This window comes from Erinaceus europaeus, chromosome 22 (assembly GCF_950295315.1).
Source record: "Erinaceus europaeus chromosome 22, mEriEur2.1, whole genome shotgun sequence".
NCBI classification, from domain to species: Eukaryota; Metazoa; Chordata; class Mammalia; order Eulipotyphla; family Erinaceidae; genus Erinaceus; species Erinaceus europaeus.
Genome location: NC_080183.1, coordinates 1,496,020 through 1,518,325, shown reverse-complemented (window position 1 = coordinate 1,518,325; position 22,306 = coordinate 1,496,020). Strand labels below are relative to the sequence as shown.

At 59.1% G+C, this 22,306-nt stretch overlaps 1 protein-coding gene across 2 annotated transcripts in view; it reads right to left on the bottom strand.

Annotated features, from left to right (window-relative positions):
* Positions 1-269: 269 nt before the first annotated feature.
* The window catches only part of SYNE3 (spectrin repeat containing nuclear envelope family member 3), a 28,593-nt gene continuing 6,556 nt past the window's right edge, over positions 270-22,306 (bottom strand). Inside the window, exons 3-19 of one of the 2 annotated variants that reach the window (XM_060180988.1) lie at positions 21,031-21,179; positions 19,529-19,701; positions 18,826-19,135; positions 17,417-17,578; positions 16,910-17,260; positions 14,808-14,944; positions 13,559-13,733; positions 13,257-13,439; positions 12,221-12,364; positions 11,739-11,873; positions 8,590-8,733; positions 8,374-8,525; positions 7,326-7,455; positions 5,777-5,971; positions 4,951-5,100; positions 3,418-3,456; positions 270-1,751 (exon numbers count right to left, since the gene is read on the bottom strand). In XM_060180988.1, coding sequence (XP_060036971.1) covers positions 1,548-1,751; positions 3,418-3,456; positions 4,951-5,100; positions 5,777-5,971; positions 7,326-7,455; positions 8,374-8,525; positions 8,590-8,733; positions 11,739-11,873; positions 12,221-12,364; positions 13,257-13,439; positions 13,559-13,733; positions 14,808-14,944; positions 16,910-17,260; positions 17,417-17,578; positions 18,826-19,135; positions 19,529-19,701; positions 21,031-21,174 — 2,928 coding nt within the window. In that variant the 5' untranslated portion in view covers positions 21,175-21,179 and the 3' untranslated portion in view covers positions 270-1,547. Of the gene's footprint in view, positions 1,752-3,417; positions 3,457-4,950; positions 5,101-5,776; positions 5,972-7,325; positions 7,456-8,373; positions 8,526-8,589; positions 8,734-11,738; positions 11,874-12,220; positions 12,365-13,256; positions 13,440-13,558; positions 13,734-14,807; positions 14,945-16,909; positions 17,261-17,416; positions 17,579-18,825; positions 19,136-19,528; positions 19,756-21,030; positions 21,180-22,306 lie in introns of those variants that run through there. The other variant, XM_060180989.1, reaches the window with a different exon arrangement.

The window sequence follows — 22,306 nt, the reverse complement described above, 5'->3', positions numbered from 1 at the left end:
TCCCATCTTTCTTCAGAGCCCACGCCCACCCCACTCGGAGCACAGGTGCAGAGGGAGGGCCTCCCTCCTGCGCTTCTGCCCTGCTCCTCCTCCTCCCCACCTCCCTCCTCCTCGTCTTTCTTCTCTCCACAGCCACCTTCTCACTCTGGAGACAAGAGGAGATCACGCCAGTCCCACCTCGACAGAAGCCAGGGAGAGAGAGAGAGGGTCCGCCCAACACCCACCCGCACGCACCCAGTCAAAGCATCAGACAGCCCCCTGGCCGGGGGTATTATATATCACAACTGTATTAGAGCAAAGTAAGGAAAATATTGATTCTCTTTTTAAAAAATAGCAGGTATGCCAACAAGCCAGGATTTGAGGAATTCAAGGCGTGGAAGTTACAAAACCAGCTTCTTCTCCCAGGAGCCCCACAGTGCAGCTTCTCACCCGCCCCAGGAGGTGAAGGCTTTTGCTCTTTCCAGTTGCTGGTGCTGGGGAGGGTGTCCAGGCCCCAGCCCAGTGTAGCTGCCTCTTGCTGTGTGAGCCCGAGAAGGGGGAGAGCAGGACCCCCCAATAGCTCTGACTTTCCTGCCCCCCCCAGTCTGGTACAGGCCAAGCTCGTCCCTCATTTCTGGTGGCCTGTCCCCCCCAACCCGGGGTCTACACCAAGGCTAGGCTGACCCTCAAAGACGAGGGTAGAATGATTTCTATGAGGGGCGGGGGCATGAGTGGGGACTCTGACCGCCGTCTATGCAAGGGGCTTACTGGCTGACAGACTGAGATGGGGGGGGTCTCCAGGGTTCAGAGGTCACCTGGTCAGAGCCTGCAGTATTATTCTAGGAGACGCGTCCCCCAGGAACCACCCACCCGGAGGGCCCCATGAGCCAGGGCCTCACTTCTGGTTTCAGAGCGTCGCAGAGAGAGCCCCCAGGGATGAGAGTCAGCTGGGCAGGGCCTGGGGGGGGGCCTGGCATCCTGAGGGGCACACCCTGTCCCCAAGTCATTGGCCAGAGGCTGAGTGGTGGGCTTAGGGGTCCCCAAACTCAGCGATGCCCCCTTTTCTGCTCCAGCTTGGGGTCTGCGCTTGGGAGCTCTTGTACCCATCCTGATGTCACCTGTCACAGCCGCCACTGGGACAGCCCCTCCCTGACCCCCACCCCCACCCCGCTCCCACCTTCGCAGCCCGGCCCAGCGGCTGGGAGGCCGTGCAGGGGTGGAGCTGACCCCCGTGAGGACCAGAGGTCCATTCCTGTCACCGCCTGTTCCAGCAAGATGCTCTGAGGCCTCCCTCCTCTGCTTTCTCCTCTCTCCCCTTCCGCATGAAATAAATAGCTTTGTAAAAACCGGTATGAGACCCAGGTCAGTGTACCTGCTCCCCCGGCCTCCGGCGGCCTGGGGGCTGACTTCCGGAACAGGGACACGTCCCGCCTCCACCCAGTGCTCCCAGGGACTCAGACACGGACGTGCCCCCGGATGCAGGCAGTGGCCCCCGCAGAGCTGCGGGGCACCTGGTGGCCCTGCGGGGACTCTGTCCGGGCTGGCATCTGGGCGGCCCCCGCAGCCGGCTAGGTGGGCGGGGGCCCGTGGTGGTGCAGGGCCAGCCGGAAGGAGCTGGCGAAGGTGTTGGCCAGGGCGCAGCTGCGGGCACGGTGCCCGGTGGGCAGCAGCAGCAGCAGCAGCAGCAGGAGCAGGAGCAGCAGCTGAAGGGGGAGCGCCACACAGCACACCCTCCGCCAGAAGGTGCCGGGGCCGGGCCTCCGCCTGGGGGGCTGTGGGCCAGAAGGGGGCGTGAGCGAGGCCCAGCTGGGCCTTCTGAGACACGGGCACCGGGGACGGAGATCTCAGGGGTGGCACAGGCCGTCCGGAGAGGGTCACAGGGGGGCTCTGGGCACCCCAGAGGCTCAGGTCGCTTCCCTGCCGTGCCCCCCCTGGCCCAGCCGCACCCCAGTCTCCAGGCCACAGGGGAGAGGGAAGGAGGGCCGGGCAGCACCCGGGGTGACATGCATCCCCACAGAGGGTGAAGGACCCCCAGGCGGGTCCTCATCTACGGAGCAGGTGTCTCTGAGGGTCTAAGTTCATTTGAAGAACTGACCTCAGGCGGCTGGTGGTTAAGGCTGACTGGTTCAGCACATAGGTTATTATGAGCAAGGACACGGGTTCAATCCCCCGCTCCCCACCTGCAGGGGGGATGCTTCACGAACGGTGAAGCAGGCCTGCAGGTGTCTCCCTTTCTCCTTTTCTATCCCCCACTCCTCTCTCAACTTCTCTCTGTCTCTGTCAAAATAAAAGAACAGAAAAGGGGGTCGGGTGATAGCGTACCTGGTTCAGCGCTCGTGTTATAATACATAAGGACCTAGGTTCAAGCCCCCAGTCCCTACCTGCCTGAGTGGTGACGCAGGGCTGCAGGTGTCTCTCTGTCTCTTTTCCTCTCTATCTCTCCTTCCCTCTACAGAAATAAAGATAATAAAACAATTTTAAAAAAACATTAAAAAAAAAAGAGAAAAGAAATGGGGACTGGGAGCAGTGGATTTGCAGAGTAGGCACTGCGCCCCTGGTAGCAATAAAAAATTAATTAAATTATAAAAATAATAAGTGACCAGGATGGTCCCTTCCAAAGAACCCCCACTGCCTGCCTGAAGGTGGGGGCTGCCCGTTTTCTGAAGGTGGGAGCTGCCCATTTTGACTCCTGCCTGTGCCCTGAGGGCCTGATTCCGAAATGTTCTTTCAAAGACATATTTAGGGGCTGGGGAGACAGCATCATAGTTCTGCAAAAAACTTCCACGGCTGAGGCTCCAAGGTCCCAGGTTCAATTCCGAGCACCACCAGAAGCCAGAGCTGAGCAGTGTTCTAGTCAGTAAATAAATAAACAAATAAATAAAAATAAAGGACACACTTAAGGGCTGGGGAGACAGACTCTCCTGCCTGAGGCTCTAAGCTCCCAGGTTCAATTCCCAGCACCACCATCAGCCAGCGCTGAGCAGGGCTCTGGGGAAAATAATGAATTAATCAATATTAAAGGAGGCAGCTGGCCTTCCCTAACGGGGCCCCTGCTGTCACCCACCCACTTGCTGGCTGGAGGGGGCCCGACCACAGTGGTCTGAGCACGCGGGGTCTCCCGAGCGCCTGCCTGGGTGCTGACCTCTCACTCTTTCCTGTTACCTGAGGCCCCAGCACCCGTGCTCCCAGCACCGGTCCCATCAGCACCCTGCCCTGCCCTTGTCATACGTCCCAGGTGAAACCCCCAAGCTGAACACATCTAGACTTGGTCCTGAGCACAGACCCCGGCCCCCAACTCAGCACAAGCAGGGTCCCCTCCCCAGGCTCCTTAGACCTTCCAGAACCTTCCAGAAAGCCCAGGGGTCCTGCCAGCCCCGTGCCCCAGGCCCGCCCTGCCCTCTGGCTGTGGGACAGGGGCGCAGATGGCAGACACCCTACCTTCTGGGATCCGGCTGGCTCTCCGGGAGAACTCTGAGCCTGTCGTTCAGGGACGGAGAGGGAGGAGGGAGAAATGAGTGAAACCCAAGTCCTGAAGGTGCAGTGGAATCCTCGTCTGGTGGGAGCTGCTGGAGACCCCGTCACCTGGACGGGCTGAGCTCGCCAGGCACTCCACTGAAGGAGGATTATATATATATATATATATATATATATATATATATATATATATATTTATTTATTTTCCCTTTTGTTGCCCTTTTTATTGTTGTAGTTATTATTGATGTCGTCGTTGTTAGACAGGACAGAGAGAAATGGAGAGAGGAGGCAAAGACAGGGGGAGAGAAAGACAGACACCTGCAGACCTGCTTCACCGCCTGTGAAGCGACTCCCCTGCAGGTGGGGAGCCGGGGGGCTCGAACCGGGACCCTTAGGACAGTCCTTGTGCTTTGTGCCAAGTGCACTTAACCCGCTGCGTTACTGCCCAACTCCCTGAAGGAGCTTTTTAAGGTACCAGGTCCAGGTGGGCCAGCTTGAGTTGGGGACGGCTCCTGCCTGGGGTTGGGGCGACACCTAGCGGCCACTGCCTTAGTTTCTTCACCTGCTCCCAGGGTCTGTGAGCCCAGCACACTCAGCAGGGACACAGAAAGCACGGGCCAATGTGTACAAATACACACAGCTCTGGAAGTAACAGTCAACCCATCAGCGACCTTGGGGGAACCACTGCAGTTTCCAGTGGAGAGAACTCAGGTGGTGGGAACAGTGTGGAACTGTACCCCTGTTATCTTATGATTTTGTAAATCAATGTGAAGTCACTAACAAGACAAAAATTAAAAAGGAAGGCTATGACGAGGCAGCACACAGAGAATCAGACTTGGAAGCCTGAGGTCCCAGGTCCAACCCCCCAAGAGAAATAAAAGAAAAAGAAAAGGCAATGGTACCAGGTGGTGGGGCACCAGGAGGACACACACGTCACAGGTCAGGCCACCACCAGCCCCGCTCTCCTCCAGCAGGGGAAGCTTCACGAGTGGTGAACAGGGCTGCACGCGTCTCTCTGTCTGTCTCTCCATCTCCCCTTCCCCTCTTTCTCTGTCTCTATCCAGTAATAAATAAAATTTAAGGGGCCGGGTGGTGGCGCACCTGGTTGGGCGCACATGTTACAGTGCACAAGGACCCGGGTTTGAGCCCCCAGCCCCTACCTGCAGGGGGGAAGCTTCACGAGTGGTGAAGCAGGGCTGCAGGCATCTCTCTGTCTCTCTCCCTCTCTATCTCCCCCTTCCCTCTCAATTTCTGATGATCTCTATCCAATAAATAAATAAAGATAATAAAATATTTTTAAAGATACATATATAAAATAAAAATAATAACCTCAAGATAATAAAGATCTCAGACCCTTTTTGGGGCCTCACTCCGTGTGCCAGCATCAGCCAGAGGGACCCTATCTCCCGGCTGAAGGGCCTAGAGGAGGGCTGGGCGGGCTGGGCAGGGGCTCCGGTCTGGGGGGGCAGTGCTGTCTCCCGGGGCCCCAGCACCCACCAGCAGGGGTGCGCAGTCCTTGAGCTTGGCCTTGTACAGCATCCAGCGATAGCGCAGCCCTTCTAGCTTCTCCGAGCCCAGCCTGGCCGGCCCCGTGCAGAGAAGCTTCTGGAAGAGCCTCTGGCCCTTGGGGACACGGGCCTCCAGCTCCTGGGGGAGGCGGTGCTGTGAGCCCCTGCTAGTGGCCCGCATCCCCCCCAAGTTGGGGCTCAGGTCTGACAGCACCACCCCCCCCGGGACGAGGCAGACAGAACCAGGGAGAACCCCCACCCCACCCCATCCCTACCCCCGGCAGAGTCTCCAGAAAAGAGCTCCAAGTCCCAGGGGGTGTGGGTGACACAGTGCCCCCAGCCCCAGCCAGGGCTCACAGACCCATGGGGGACAGGGACAAGACCGCGGCAGTCCCCGGGCCCCAGGGTAGACCCCCCAAAGTCCAGCAAGGACAGCGGGAAGGAGCCCAGCCAGGACCCAGCGTGCTGCCCCACTGGGTCAGTCCAGCTACCAGGCCTCAGCTCGGGAAGTGGAGAGCTGCTCCCTTAAGCCCTCTGTGTGCAGGGAGGGAGCAGTCAGGGGATTCAGAGAGAAAGAGAGAGAGAGAGAGCTAAAGGAAGGAAAGAGAGGTCGGGAAGACAGAAGAATGGCTCTGTAAGACGCTGATGCCTGAGGAGCATCCCAGGTTTTATTCCCTGCACCACTATAAGACAGAGCTGAGTAGTGCTCTGGTAACAAAAGCAAGGAAGGAAGGAGAAGGGAAGGAAGGAGGAAGGGAAGAAGGAAGGGAGGGAGGGGAGGGAGTGTGGGAGGAAGGGAGGAGGGAGGGACACACCTGCAGCCTCCGTGCCCGGGTCCTCAGGCCACTGGCGGTCACAGCCTCGGCATCAATAATTCTCACCAGCCTGGCCTCCTCCTCCTGCAGCCACTGCTCAAAGGCCCCCAGGAGCCGGGAGGCGTCTTCTTCTCCCCCTCCTCCTCCTCCTCCTCCTCGTCCTCTTTCTTCCCCCTGAAGCTGAAGCCGGCTGGCCTGAGGGCGCAGGAGAGGCCGTGGGGGGAGGCCACCTCAGCCCCTTGGCGGGACAGCTGGGAGGTGGCCACTGTCCCCCCACGCGTGTCCCCGTCGGTCCCCTGGTGTCCAGCTCAGACAGCCGCCAGGGTGAGTCCCTGGTTCTAGCCTGACTCTGAAACTCAGTTTCTCTTGTTCCCACTCTCCATGTCCCCAGGACACGGTGCGAGCACCGTCCCCAGGACATAGATCCTCTAGGTGAACAATTGAGGGAGGGCTGGAAGACTGAGGGGGGGCACGCTAGCGACTCATGACGTGACACTGAAGACCTTGAGAAATGGATTAGCATGTGATTTAATTTTTTTTCTTCTCATCTCTAGGACTTCACCACTCTGGGTGACATTTAGATAGAAACAGAAAGAGACCAGTTCCAGCCCCCGGCTCCCCACCTGCAGGGGAGTCGCTTCACAGGCGGTGAAGCGGGTCTGCAGGTGTCTGTCTTTCTTTCCCCCTCTGTCTTCCCCTCCCCTCTCCATTTCTCTCTGTCCTACCCAACAACAATGACAACAATAATAACTACAACAACAATAAAAACCACAAGGGCAACAAAAGGAAAAATAAATAAAATTAAATTTAAAAAAAAACAGAAAGAGAGGGCAGAGGGTAGATAACATAATGGTTATGCAAACAGACTCTCATGCCTGAGGCTCCAACATCTCAGGTTCAATCCTCCACACCACCATAAGCCAGAACTGAATAGTGTTCTGGTTAAAAAAAAAGAAAAAAAAAAAAAGGAAAAGAGTGATCCTGGAGGTGGCACAGTGGATAAAGCATGAGTCCCTCGGACTCTCAAGCCTGAGGTCCTGAGTTCAACCCCAGGCAGCACATGTACCAGAGTGACGTCTGGGTCTTTCTCTCCTCCTGTCTTTCTCATTAATAAGTAATTTTTTTAAAAAAAAAAAAAAAAAGGAAAATAAACAGAGAATGGGGAGACCTGCATGCCTGAAGCATCCAAGGTCCCAGGTTCAAATCTCCCCACACCACCAGAAGCCAGAGCTGAGCAGAACCTGGGTTCAAGCTCTAGGTCCCCGCCTACAGGGGAAGCTTCAGAAGTGGTGAAGCAGGGCTGCAGGCATCTCTCTATCTCTCTGCCCCTCTCTCTCTTATCTGTCCAATAATCAATAAATAAAATTTTAAAAATGAAAGGGAGGCTCCTGTTAGGCTTTAAGAGAGACCATCACGCTGGGGCTGACCCCAGGACCTCACACTTCCTGCTCTCTGCTGCTGAGCCCAGACCCCCAGCAGGAAGGAGGCTCTGTGGGGGCCCCTGCACCCCTCAGCCGACCCAGGCCCCCAGACCCTCGGGCAGGCTCACCCCCCGGCGCTGCCTGGGGTGGGGGTCCTCCGGGGTGATCACGAAGCCCCCCTTCGGGATGTTGTTGGTGAAGACCGTCTTCTTCTGGGCATCCACGTCCATCCCCGGCGTCTGCTCCATGTTGGCGGCACTGCGGCAACACTTGGGGCTGGCTGGGGGCTGTGAGGGGACGCCCCTCCTCCCCCCCACCCTGCCCAGAGGCTGGGCCTGGTCTCCCAGCAGGACTGCACCCCTGGAGCCCACAGGAGACTGAGGGTCGGTGCTGGGGGCCTGACTGGGTGGGGGCACCCACTGGGACTGGAGGACAGGGAGGAGGGAGGAGGGGAGGGGGAGAGGAGGGAAGGCCTCGAACCCACTTCCCAGTCTGTGCAGAGGACCGGGCTTGGTTTGAGCGTGAAGCACTAGCTCCTGGCCTCCCAGTGGCAAGAAGGAAGCTATCCTTTCCTTACATGCACGTCTTTCCTCTCCTTTCTTTTCTTAGTTTTCCTTTCTGTCTTTTTCTCATATTTCTTTTAAGCCTTTTTATTTATTTATTATTGAATAGAGTCAGAGGGAAATTGAGAAGGAAGGGGGAGATAGAGAAGGGGGCAGAAAGATAGTGCTTGAGAATCCAGTGCTTTATCCACTGCGCCTCCTCCCAGGCCACTTAAACACTTTTTTTTTTTGTATAGGACAGAGAGAAATGGAGAGAGGAGGGGAAGACAGAGAGGGGGGCAGAAAGACAGACACCTGCAGACCTGCTTCACTGCCTGTGAAGTGACTCCTGCAGGTGGGGAGCCGGGGGCTTGAACCGGGGTCCTTGCACTTTGTGCCACCTGCGCTTAACCCGCTGCGCCACCGCCTGACTCTCCTTCCCCTTCTCGTTTTACTGTCCCAGGGCCTCACAGTCACACAGCCTCCTCCCTCCCGGCTGACTCTTTGATTCTCTCAGACCTTGCGGGAGACGCCACTGCACCCAGCTGCCCGTCTCCCTGTCTCCCTGCCCGCAGAGCTGGCGCTGGGCAGGGCTGGGTGCCCAGGGGCACGGCGGGCGTGGAGGGCTGCTCACCTGCACAGGCCCCGCCAGGCCGCCTGCAGCCTCCGCAGTTCTTCCCGCAGCTGCCGGGCGTCGTCGGGGGGGCAGGTCCGCTCCAGGGCCTCCGCCTGCACCTCCAGCAGTGCCAGCTGCACCCGCCGCTCGGGGACACCCGCCAGCAGCCCCTGCGGGCACACGGGGTCAGCGGGCACCCCAGGGTGCGGGCAAGGGCGGGGGTGGGCGTCTCACCTCCGCCTCCTCTCGGGCCTTGGGATCCCCTCGCTGTGACTCCAGCTTCCCGGACGCAGAGGCCACCCACTGGCCCAGCTCCTGCAGCCTCCGGCGGAAGGCCTGGTGCTCACACACGGCCTGCAGACTCGCCTCCACGCGGCCCTGCAAAGCAGGGGTGCAGGGTGCCCATGAGCCCGGCCGAGGACTGAGGCCAGAAAGGCTGTGCCCATGAGCCCCACCCCGTCGAGGTCCTGGGGCCTTCAGGCTGCAGGGTGGGGGCGCCAGGATTAAGAGACTCCTGAGGGGAACTGGGTGACAAGGGGACATACTAGATTTTTCCTGTGTGTGTGTGTGTGTGTGTCCAACTAGCTTTGTTTCTGATGTATTGGTAACGGGTAAAATTCCACATCATTCCCACCACCCGAATTCTGTGTCCCCATCCCCTCCACTGCGAGCTGCCACAGTTCTCCCAAGGCCACGGAGACGGGCTGACTCTGTAGCCTGACTATGTGTCTGTATCTGGCCCCATCTGTGTCTGTCTAAGGCTATGATCTAATCTGCATATTATCTAGCCCTACTATGTGTCTGTATCTGGCCCCATCTGTGTCTAAGGCTACGATCTAATCTGCGTATTATCTAGCCCTACTATGTGTCTGTATCTGGCCCCATCTGTGTCTAAGGCTACGATTTAACCTGCATATTATCTAGCCCTACTATGTGTCTGTATCTGGCCCCATCTATGTCTGTTTAAGGCTAAGATCTAATCTGCATATTATCTAGCCCTACTATGTGTCTGTATCTGGCCCCATCTGTATCTAAGGCTAAGATATAATCTGCATATTATCTAGCCCTACTATGTGTCTGTATCTGGTCCCATCTGCGTCTGTCTGAGGCTAAGATCTAATCTGCATATTATCTAGCCCTACTATGTGTCTGTATCTGGCCCCATCTGTATCTAAGGCTAAGATATAATCTGCATATTATCTAGCCCTACTATGTGTCTGTATCTGGTCCCATCTGCGTCTGTCTGAGGCTAAGATCTAATCTGCATATTATCTAGCCCAGTGGTGACACAAGTCTTGGGGTCACCATAGAAGGCTCATGGATAGGAGTCGGGCGGTAGCGCTGCGGGTTAAGCGCACATGGTGCAAAGCACAAGAACCGGAGTAAGGATCCCAGTTCCAGCACCTGGCTCCCCACCTGCAGGGGAGTCGCTTCACAGGCGGTGAAGCAGGTCTGCAGGTGTCTGTCTGTCTCTCCCCCTCTCTGTCTTCCCCTCCTCTCTCCATTTCTCTCCGTCCTATCCAACAATGACAACTTCAATAACAACAACAGTAATAACTACAACAATAAAACAGCAAGGGCAACAAAAGGGAGTAAATAAATATTTTAAAAAGAAGGCGCACGGAGGCGGGTGGCCACCAGAGGGCGCCGCGGGCCTGGCCTGAAGCTGCTCACACCTGAGGCACCTGCTGGCCTGGGCCTGGGGAAGGCAGGGCCCTGCGTGGAGGGTCGCTGACCCAGGTCTGGGGCGGGCCCCCCACCGGTGGCCCCCGGGATGGCGGGAGGGGTGCGCCGTCTGGGCCTCAGGGCCAGGGGCAGAGGACGGCAGGGCGAAGGACGGCAGGGCCTCCCTCCAGCGAAGGCAGTGACACCTGGTGTCTCCCACAGCACTCTGAGGGCCCAGGTTCAATCCCCAGCACCACAGGAAGCCAGAGCTGAGCAGGGCTCTGGTCTCTCTCTCTCTCTCATTGAAATAAAATAAAATGCATTTTTTTAAAAAAAAAAAAAGAAGATTTCTCATTGAAATAAAATAAAATACATTTTTTAAAAAATAAGATGCTGTGGCCCGGGAGGTGGCGCAGTGAATAAAGCATCAGACTCTCAGGCATGAGGTCCTGAGTTCAATCCCTGGCAGCACATGTACCACAGTGATGTCTGGTTCCTTCTCTCTCTCCTCCTATCTTTCTCATTAATAAGTAAATAAATAAAATATTTTTAAAAATAAGATGCTCCCCACCTGCAGGGGAGTCGCTTCACAGGCGGTGAAGCAGGTCTGCAGGTGTCTATCTTTCTCTCCTCCTCTCTGTCTCCCCCTCCTCTCTCCATTTCTCTCTGTCCTATCCAACAACGACAACAACAATAATAACTACAACAATAAAAAAACAACAAGGGCAACAAAAGGGAATAAATAAATAAAATAAATAAAATTTTTTTAAAAAAAGATGAAATTAAAAAAAAAAGATGCTGTTCAGCTCATGAGTTGTTAAAGTCAGACCTCTAAAATGAATGAATGAATCAATCAATCAAGTGGAAGGAGGGAGCCAGGGAAGTCGCTCAGTGGGTAGCACACATGGCTGCATGCCTGATGCCCAGGCCACTATCTGGTTCCTCTCTCTCTCTCCCTCTCTCTCTCTCCCTCTCTCTCTCTCCCTCTCTCTCCCTCTCCTTCACAGTAAGTACAGTCGTTGATGCATGTACAGCACCTCCCAGCTGTACATGCATCCCAGCTGTTCCTTCCTTTCCTCCTTTTAATTTTTAATCAGGAAATGTTTTCTCCCACCTCCCGTCACCAAAGGTCTGTGCCCCCACCCGAGATGCCCACCGCAGCTCTCCCAGGTCAGACAAGCTGGCCTTTCCCCGCACATTTGTGGGTCCGGGTTTTTATATTCTGCACGAGTGGAGTTGCGCTGCCGTTGTTCTCCCTCCCTCTCTCTCTCCCTCTCTCTCTCTCTCATAAATCTATGCTGCTTTTCATGAAAACACAGGAGAATAAAACAAAAGGAAAGAAAGAGGAAGAGTGGCCTGGGGGGTGGCGCAGTGGCTAAGGCACTGGACTCCCAGCCACGAGCTCCCAAGATCGATCCCCGGCAGCACACGCACCAGAGTGACGTCTGGGTCCTTCTCTCCCTATCTTTCTCATGAATGAATAAATAAACTCTTTAAAAAAGAAAGCAAGAGAAGGGTGGAAGCAAAGAGGGAGAAGTCCCACAGGAGACAGGTCTCCAGGGCCCAGCATCAGTCACCACACACAGGCCTCCTGTCTCCACCCTCTCTCAGCTTGAGCTCTCTGGTGCTTCACCTCCTCCAGGAAGCCTTCCAGGAGCACCACCCCCAGCCCCGCCACCCGGAGCGGCCACAGTCGAGTCCTCAGGTGCCCCCCTCACCTCCAGAGACCTCTGCAGGGCCCGGCAGTCAGCAGCCAGCTGGTCCATCTTGTGCTGGTGTCCGAGGTTCCCCCGGACCAGAGGCCTCAGAGCCTCCACCTGCTGCCCCAGGTCCAGCCCCTCTTCCTGCAGCCCCTGCGGGGGGGTGGGGTGGTCGGGGTGACTCTCTGGGTTGGTGGAGGCTGGGGGTTCAAGATGGAGGCCATCCGGGAGGGCAGGGTCTGCACCCCAACGCTCGTGGGTGCAAAGAAGGCAGGGCAGGGGGGTGGGCAGAGCAGCCCTGAGAGGGCCCTCAGCTCCAGGCCTAGAAGAAACCTGAGCCCCCTCCCTCCTCTCCTCTCCCCTCCCTCCCCTTCCCTTCCCCTCCTCTCTCCTCCCTCCCCTTTCCCCTCCCCTCCTCTCCACTCCTTTCCCTCCCTTCCCCTTCCCCCTCTCCTCCCCTCCTCTCCCCTCCCCTGCCCTCCCCTCCCCTCCCGCCTCACCTGTGCCCTGGAAAGCTGCATCTGCTTCCCAGCCAGGCCCGTTTGCAGCAGGTCCTCAGCCTGGGTCCTGGCCTGGAGGTCCGAGAGCTTCGTCTGCAGGGACTCCCAGGCCGCCTCGAAATCTTTGTGCTGGGCCAGCAGGCTCTGCAGACAGGACACCCCATCAGTGAGGCCCCTGCCCCGCAACCCTGCCGCAACAGTCCCCCCACAGCACCCGCTTTTGCAGGGCAGGGCAGGGCCCGGCCGGCGCGTCTCACAGCACCGCTCAGCCCAGTTCCCGTCAGTTACATTCAAACGACTTTTTTTAAAGCCAGCTCTGGCTCATGTCGGTGCCGGGGATTGAACCCGGGACCTCAGAGCATCAGGCATGGAAGAGAGAGCCTGTGGGGGCCGGGCAGAGGCGCCCGGTGAAGCGCTCACATCCCCGTACACCAGGACCGGGGTCTGAACCCCTGGCGCCCGTCTGCAGGGGGGACGCTTCACAAGTGGGGGAGCAGGGCTGCGGGTGTCTGTCTCTCTTCACCCTCCCTCTCTGGTTCTCTCTGCTTCTGTCTAAAAAGAAAACGGGAAGGAAGCCTTTTGCATGCCCACGCTCGCCTCCCCGGCCCAGTTTAAATAAAGTGTAATTGGCGCTCGCAGCTGAGTGCAGGGCTCTTCTGGGCCCCGGCTAGCCGGGTGAGAGGGCCCCAGGGCCGAGGCTGAGAGCGGGGCCCTCGCCCACACCCCCAGGCGACAGCCCGGCCGCACCAAGAGCTCTGCAGACACTTGGCCCGAGGACGCAGGAGTGCCCACGCCGGCCGCGCCGCGCCACACGTGGCTCTGATTCCGTGTCCCCACGTGGACGCTGATGTGACGCTGGAAGTCCACGAGCTCTCCTCTCTGGGGCGGCCTGCCCTCACCCCCGCTGGACCCCGCAGAAGACAGGCCCGCGCAGGGGCAGGGTGGAGACGCTATCTGGGGACAGGCCGGGGCGGACGGGGGACTCTGCAGGCCCAGGTCTCCTTCGATCCCCCACCCGCCCTGGTGGGAAGCCCACCTGCAATTTGCTCTTCCTCTGCAAGAGGCTGTTATGCACCAAGTCCCGCTCTCGAGCCTCCCTGGCCACCTCCTCCAGGAAGCCCTCGGCTTGCTGAGGCCCGAACACGCCACCCAGCAGGTCCGCCTTGAGCTGCAGCGCTGTCAGCTGCTCCTTGAGGTGGGAGCTCTCCACCAGCGCCGCCTGGGAGGGGGGAAGACTCTGGTCCCCAAGGGCCCGGTGGGTGTGGAGAGCGTGGGGAGTGGGGGCCCACCCTGGGGGCCTGCCAGCCCTCCCTCCCTCCCGGGGCCCCGGGCGGCCACCTGAATCTGAGGCAGGAAGGTGTGGACGGCGCCCAGGTCCGGCAGGCTGGCGGTCACGTCCAGGAAGTGCTGGGCCAGCTCTGCCCACAGCCGCAGGTCCTGTAGGGGACGCCGCCATCTCTGCCCCAGCCGGACCCCCGCAGCGCTGCGCTGCCTGGCGCTCTGCCCCTTCAGGCTGCCGGAGACGGACAGTGAGACAGACCGACAGACAGACGGGGCTCGGCTTCCGGGGATGGACAAGGGCCCCAGGGGGCTCTGTCCCCCGGATCAGGGTGGACAGGACGTGACCTTGTGCCCACACGGACGGGCAACACCCAGTGGAACACAAATATGATCAGGCCCAAGGACCCAGGTTCAAGCCCCCTGTCCCCACCTGCAGAGGGATGTTCACAAGGGGTGAAGCAGGTCTGCAGGGGTCTCTCTCCTCTCTCTGTCTGTTCCTCCCCTCTCAATTTCCCTCTGTCCTATTAAACAGAAATGAAAATGAATAAATAAACAGCCTCTGGCAGCAGTGGGTGCAGTTTCAGCACTAGGCCCCGAGACAATCTGGGACACGGCTCAGCTCAGGATCCGACCCCCGGACGCCCACGCCCAGCTCGGCCCTGCCGCAGACGTTCAGCCGTGCTCGTGCGTCTCTCTCGACTCACTAATCTTACTCACTTTATTTTTGTTTCTGTTTATGTCTCCCTATTTTTGCCTCCGGTCGCCGGCGCTCAGTGCCAGCACTACGGACCCACCGCTTCTGGCTGACATTTTCCCTTTTTTGTTTTTTCTCCATTTTATTGCAAAGGACAGGGAAAAATTGAGAGAACAGGGGATGAGAGAGAGAGAGAGAGACGTAGACCTGCTTCCCTGCTTGTGAAGCGTCTCTCCTTGCAGGTGGGGAGTGGGGGCTTGAACCTGGGTCCCTGTGCTTAGTACTAAATGTGCTTAACCAGGTGTGCCACTGGCCAGCCCCCACTAAATTCATTTTTAAAGGTAAAATACATAATAAAGCTACCAGTTTCTTGTAAGAAAAAGCAAGCCACTTCCTAGAGATGGCCTTGGATGGACTAACAATCCCCCGGGGAGGGGTCAAAGAGGTAACTCACTGGGTAGGGAGCCAGGTTCGAAACCAGACACCACATGGCAGGTTCTACGGCACCAGAGGAGAACCCCCCCACCCCATCCCCACCCCCACCCCCACCTCTGCAATGAACAAGTGCTTGTGAGCCATGAAATGGCTCAGACGTGGCGGCCGAGCACGGACCTCTGGTACTCCTGCATGGCGCCGACCACCGCGTCCGACAGGGGCTGCACGTCGTGGGGGAAGGCAAGCAGCTCCTTCAGCTGGGCCTGCAGCCGGTCCACCCGGGAGTCCTCGGATGCCAGTGCTTCCCACGTGGCCTGTGGCATGGGGTGGGGGAGTGAGGGGCCGGGAGGGGACGGCGTGCAGGGGGAGGCGGGGTGGGCGGGTGTGAGGACGTGAGCTCAGAAGCAGACAGGGTGGGGAGGGGAGGGCTCTGAAGCCCCTTCAAGATCTGGAATCTCTGTCGTCATTATTTTATTTTGATGAGTGATTCACAAAACTATGAGATCACAGGGGAACAGCTCCACCCCGTTCCCACCCCAGAGCTGTGTCCCCACTCCCTCCACTGGAAACTGCAGTGGTTCTCCCAAGGTCACAGAGATGGGTGACTGTTATTTCTGTGACTGTCTGTCTGTCTATATTTTTCCCATGCTCCTGCCTTCACTTCCTTTCTGAGTCACATCTACACCTGTCATGACTCCCGACTGCCCCTCCTTCTTCCCTCTTCTCTCTCTGGGTCCTGATGGAGTTGGGGTTCAGAGCCCTCTGGTCACCTTCCCCTGACATCTCTCCCTCTGGGAGCATGGACCCAGGATCTTTATGGAGGGAGAAGGTGGAGCTCTGGCTTCTGTAACTGCTTCTCCGCTGGACCTGGGTGTTGGCAAGTGGATCCACACCCCCAGCCTGTGTCTGTCTGTCCCGGGTGTGAATCTGTCTTATGTATTGCTGCCAGGGCTTCACTGGGCCTGTGGCTACAGGACACCACCACTGCTGGCAGAGTTTTTCTATTTCTTGCGAGAAGTGGGAGGCAGAGAGTAGAGACACCGCACACAGGAGAGACACCACACAGAGGAGAGACACCACACAGAGACACCACACACAAGAGAGACACCACACAGAGAGACACCACACAGAGGAGAGACACCACACACAGGAGAGATACCACACAGAGGAGAGACACCACACAGAGGAGAGACACCACACAAAGGAGAGACACCACACAGAGGAGAGACACCGCACAGAGGAGAGACACCACACAGAGGAGAGACACCACACACAGGAGAGACACCGCACACAGGAGAGACATCGCACACAGGAGAGACACCGCACACAGGAGAGACACCGCACAGAGGAGAGACACCACACACAGTAGAGACACCGCACACAGGAGAGACACCACACACAGGAGAGACACCACACAGAGGAGAGACACCACACAGAGGAGAGACACCGCACACAGGAGAGACACCACACACAGGAGAGACACCGCACACAGGAGAGACACCACACACAGGAGAGACACCACACAAAGGAGAGACACCACACAGAAGAGAGACACCGCACAGAGAGATACCACACACAGGAGAGACACTGCAGCACTGCCCCACCGGCCCTGAAGCTGCCCCAGGTGGTACCAGGGGCCAAACCCTGGCACTTGCACAGGGATATGTGTATTCTGCTCGGGCGCCATTTTCTGGTCCCTTTCTTTAATATATATTTATTAAAGAATTACACATTACAGTACACAAGGCCCCGGGTTCAAGCACCCGCTCCCCACCCTCAGGGGGGAGGACTCACTAGTGGTGGAGCAGGGCTGCAGGGCCCTCTCTCTCCCTCTATCTCTCTCCCTCTCTATCTTCCCTTCCCTATTTCTGTCTCTCTCCAGTAAATACATCAGTGAATTTTTTAAGTTAAAAATAAATCCTCTGGTGGTCAGGAAGGCGGCTCAGTGGGTGGAGTGCAGGACTTGCTTTTGCGAGGCCCCGGGTTCAACCCCCAGCCTGTCACCTGAAATCACCAGTCACTCAGCCTCCAGCACCCATGGGTGGGCAGGGCCAGGACCAGCCAGGCACGCACCCCTGCACCCCAATGGCTGAGCCGCCTGCGAGCCCTCACTGTGCTGCCCCTCATCCCCAGCACTTCAGAAGCCCCCACATCTGAGCCCCTTCCCACTTGGGAAGTCTCTGGGGAGAGGTTTCTCCAGAGCCCCAGGACGGGGCGGCAGGTGCCTGGCCAGAGTGGGGTGCAAGCCCCCACGTGCACCCCCAGATATCAGTGCTCACCGAGCAGCGTCTCCAGTGGACCACCAGCTCCTCCTCGGTGGCCCCCTTGGCGGGGGCGGTCTGAGGGGTCCCCTCGGCCAGCGCCCCCAGCCGTGCCCGGAAGTCACCCAGCTCAGCCTCCAGCCGCCTCCTCCGCTGCTCCCAGGCCCCCTCGGCCTCCAGCTGCTCCCGCAGGTGGGCCTGCTCCTCCTGCCCGCGGGCCTGCAGCTTCTCCAGGGCCTCCCGCATCTCCTCCAGCTCCTGGGCGATCTTCTGGGCGCCCAGAGGCGAGGTGTTGCGGGCAACACCCTGGGCCTGCTCCTCCAGCCCCCGCAGGATGGCCTCACCCCGGGGCACCTCCTGGGCCACGGCCTGGAGTTGGGCAGGGTGGGCATCAGAGCCGAGAAGACGCGGGCACCGGGCGAGTGGCCCCAGTGACGGGCACAGCGGGCGCCCACAGACAAAGCCAGAGGACCCCGGGCCCTGGCCGCCCTCCCTCCCACGGCCCCCTCAGGGGTCCCACGGCACCTGCAGCTCTGAGAGCCGGTCCTGGGTGCTCTGTGAGCTGCCAGGGGCCAGGCAGCCCTCCAGCCTGCCCCGCAGCACCGTCAGCCACGTCCGGAACTGGTCCACGCCGGCCTGGAAGCCCTCGTGATCCCGGGCCACCTCTTCCAGCTCCGTCACCCTGATCTGCGGGCGAGGGAAAAGGTGTCACTGCCGGGAGAGTCCGGCCGGCCTGGGCGCGGGTGTGCGAGTGTCGGGCAGGATGTGGCCAGCCCTCGGCCTGCCCCGGAGCCCATCCAGACCCCCTTCTCGCCCTTTTTCAACCACTGGCCAAAGTGACTCCGGGACCAGGAGGGCAAGGCTGTCACAGCTCTGCCAGCAGGCCAGCCGGCCAGGAAAACAAGGGGGACAGTGAGGTGTCTGAGCTCACCTTCAGCAAATAAAAGTGGAATTAGCTTATGGCCTGGTCAGACCTCTCTTGGGCTTTTATCCAGTGGACAGCAAACACTGGTTCTGAAGGACACAGGCACCCTGTGCTCACAGCCGCAGTGTCCACGACAGCCAGAGGGCGGACGCAGCCCACATACCCATCAGCAGATGACTGGCTAAAGGGGTCTGGCGGGTTAAGTGCAGGGGGCGCAAAGCACAAGGACCTGCTCAAGGATCCCGGTTTGAGCCCCCGGCTCCCTACCTGCAGGGGAGCCCCTTCACAGGTAGTGAAGCATGTCTGCAGGTGTCTGTCTTCCTCTCCCCCTCTCTGTCTTCCCCTCCTCTCTCCATTTCTCTCTGTCCTATCCAACAACAACGACATCAATAACGACAATAAAGCAACAAGGGCAACAAAAGGAAATAAATAATTTTTTTTCCTCCAGGGTTATTGCTGGGCTCGGTGCCTGCACCATGAATCCACCGCTCCTGGAGGCCATTTTTCCTCCTTTTTTGTTGCCCTAGTTGTTGCAGCTTCGTTGCGGTTATTATTGCCATTGTTGACGTTGCTTTGTTGTTGGATAGGACAGAGAGAAATGGAGAGAGGAGGGGAAGACTGAGAGAGAGGGGAGAGAAAGATAGACACCTGCAGACCTGCTTCACCACCCGTGAAGTGACTCCCCTGCAGGTGGGGACACGGCGGCTCGAACCGGGATCCTTACGCCGGTCCCTGCGCTTTGCACCATGTGCGCTTAACCCACTGCACCACCGCCCGACTCCCCATAAATAAATATTTTAAAAAGAAGTGGTGGATTTATAATTCATGGAATATTATTACCTAATAGATGGTGTTGGGTGGATGGATGGATGGATAATAGATGGTGTTGAGTGGGTGGGTGATGAGTTGGTGATGGTTGGGTGATGGGTGCTGGTGGGTGGCAGTGAAGCAGGGCACAGGCAGGGCAGGCTCCTGGCTGGAGAGAGGCAGAGCCACCTGGGCCCCTCACCTGGGCCTTGGCCTTCACGGCGTCGTACTGGGCCCGCATCCTCCCCTGCTCATCCTCGTCCACGCTGGGGTCCCCGATGCGGGTGAACAGGGCAGCGGCCTCGTCCAGCAGCCGCCCCAGCAGCTCGCCCCGGCCATCTACGTGAGCCCTCAGCACCCGCGCGTGACTCAGCTGCCACTGCTTCTCCCGTAGGCCCAGCTGCAGCTCGGCCGGGGGCTCCAGCGCCGCCAGCGTCCTCTGGAACCAGGCGCAGAAGTCCTCCCGGGCCAGCAGGTACTCGCTCCAGTGCAGCCACACCCACTCGATGCGGCTGTGGACAACACTGGCTGGGGCCCCTCTGCAGACAGCCACCCCGGACCCCGACGAGCCCACGTGGGCCCACGCGTCAGCTCCCGGGGGCCCGGGCTCGGCTTCTAGGATGTTCTGGGGAGCCGAGGCCTCTCGATGGCCATGTAGGGGCCCCACTTCTGTGCGGTCACCCTCCTGGGGCCGGGCTCTGCACGGGCACAGAAGCCGGGGCACCCCACCCTGAACGTACAGACGTGAGCCCGGTGGTTCTGCCTGGGACCCAGGACAGCCACAAGCCTGCCTCAGTTTCCCCACCCGCCACAGACACAGGTCAGAGAGGGTGACTGTCCCAAATCCACACAGCAAGGAGGAAGCCCAGTCCCGGGCTGGGGCAGGGAGGGTGGGCAGCCCCTACCTGTGACAGTGGGTCATGTAGGTGACCGTGTCCTCCCACTGGGCCTTGATGTCCCCCAGGAGGGCCAGGACCTCGGGCCTCTGCAGCTCGGAGCAGCCGGCCAGCAGGACCTCGGCCGCCCTCAACACCAGGTCCACCTTCACGCGGCCCTCAGGCTCCAGCTGGCATATTTTCTGGGGGGCACACAGGGCCAGTTTCGAGGGTCACACGGGGCAGACTGGCAGGGCCTGCAGGAGGCAGGGGCACAGAGAGCTTGGCTCTTTGGGGAGCTCAGCCCCTGCACTCTGGCCTCGGGCAGCCTGTGGGGACAGGGAGGGGGTGACGGAGATGAGACCTCAGGGACCCCCATGAACACAGGACACTGGGTGTCACCACACCCCTGTGACTCTAGCCTGGGGGGTGTCCCCTGGCGGGGGTGGTCTCCCAAAGAAGACCCCAGACTCAGGGAGGGAGCAAGGGGGTCCCCACTGACTGGCACCAGCTGCTTCCCTGCGCAGGGAGGCCATCAGAGCCCAGAGCTCTGGGGGGTCACCTCCTGGGTGGGTCATCCACTGAAAGTCCTGATTCCTCCGACATCCTCTCCCAAGAGCCACCAGGGACCAGAGAGGGAGGGAGGGGACGAGGACACGGGAGGTGGGCTGGGGCGGGGGAGGGCAGGGAAGCTCGTGGGCACCGGAACTTTGTGTCATCCGCACGCACAGCCCCCGAGACAGCCAGACAGAGATGGGGACAGGACAGAGATGTGGCCTCTGGAGGCTGCAGCTTGGGCTCACGGCTCAGGAAGGACAATGGACAGCAGGGGAGGCTGGGCTTTGTTTCTGATGGATAGCAGGGAGCCATGGCAGGTTTTAGAGGGAGAGAGAGAGAGGGAGGGAGGGAGAGAGAGAGAGAGTTGTGTTGTGGCCAGGAGGCCGCAGGGAGAGGTGCGAGTGGTGGATTCTCACTTGGGACTGTCCACTTGTCCCCAGAAAGCAGGAGATATTTGCCGTGAAACGCATCAGCGTGACAGCAGAGAACAGTTAAGCAAATGAGCACAAGCTGGGAGCCAGGGATCCAGCCAGCAGCTGCTCCCAGGCCCTTTGGGACCGTTCTGGGTGGCGAGTACAAAAGGTGGCACATGGGACGGATGTGACACTTGTTGATGGGTCACTGGGTCTCTGCTAGCGGAGAAACTGAAGCACAGAGAGTAGAGACACGTCTCTGAGGTCACACAGCATGTGTGCACATACGTATTGGTCCAGCCGTCCTGCTCTGTCCCCTGGTCTGGAGCAGACTGATGGTGCCAGGCTGGGGGCCGGGCACCGCATCCCCTACACTGCCACCTGCCAGAAGCAGGGGGAAGGACGGCCCCCCACGGGACGGGAGGAGGGTGGGTCCCGGCCCCTCAGGAAGGCAGTGAGGGCCTGGGACCGGCTCTGACCGCCCGGATCCTGGCTGTGTGAGAGCCGGGTCTGGTCCCCGCTGCCCGTGGCCCTGGGAGCCCCCCCCAGGGGACCCTGTACCTCCGTCTCGTGCAGCCGGGCCTCCAGGGCGGCACGGGGCCCCTGGGTGTTGTCACTGAGCTGCAGCCTCTCCTGCACGGCCCGCATCCAGGCCCGGGCCTCCTCCACGCTCTGCTCGAAGCCCTCCTGGGGCTCCGGCTGCATGGCGCCTGTGGGAGACGGTGTGTGAGGCGGGGACAGGGTGGGCACCCCAAGGGTGGGGGCACGCGGGGACAGGCCCGCACCCCGTCACGGCCTGCCCGGCCCCGCTTGTTCTGCACAGAGAGCCGAGTGAGGGAGAAGCAGACCCCAGGCCTGGACACAGGGCCGCTCTCTTCTCCACAGACCACAGTCCTGCAAAGGGAGGCTCCAGGACCCCCGTGTGGGGCTGGAGACATTGCCTCTCTGGGGTGTTTATCCCATGGACACTCAGGCACTAGTTAGAGGGGACACGGGCACCTCTGTGTTCACAGCTGCAATGTCTGCAACAGCCAGAGTGGACGCAGCCCAGATGCCCATCAGCGGGTGACTGGCTAAAGGAGGGTGGGCGAGTGATCAGAGAGATGCTATCGTGACCTCTGGGACAAAACGGATGTCAAGTGAGACGAGGAAGGAGATGGGAGACGGCGGCCAGACGGCGGCACTCAGATGCGGAGTCTGGAGAGCTGAGGCACAAAGACTTGCCAAAAACACAGGCACAAACAGAAGCCATTAAGCGTCAGCCTCGTGAGAACTCCAGCGTTTCTCCGGAAGGTGGGGGGTGGGGACACACAGCGCTGGTGGTGGGGGGGTGTGCAACCAGACCCTGTCAGCTTACCATCTTAGAACCCACTATTAATTGCAAATGAAAAAAATGGCTTGGGAAAGCAAACAGAGGCTGACAAACAGACCACAAGGTGAGGCACGTGCCTGCAAACCTGGCACCACACAGGAAGGACCACAGTGCCGGGGGGAGATCTGGTGCTGAGCCTGCGACGTCAGAGCCTCCAGTTCACAGAACCACGATACCGTCTCCCTCCCTCCCTTCTCTTTCTCCAGACATAGAAGCAGTGTGTGAGAGAGCTCAGCATCCAAGCTTCCTGGGGCCCGGGCTCGAACCCGGGTCACGCACATGACCAAGTGTCCAGGTGACCCAGTCTGACAGCTTCATTTCTGGTTTTTTTTTTTTTTTTTTCTAGATTAGGACAGAGAGAAATTGAGAGGGGAAAGGAAGATAGACAGACACCTACGGATCTGCTTCACCAGTCGTGAAGCTTCCCCCATGCAGGTGGGTAGGGGGGGCTTGAACCCTGATCCT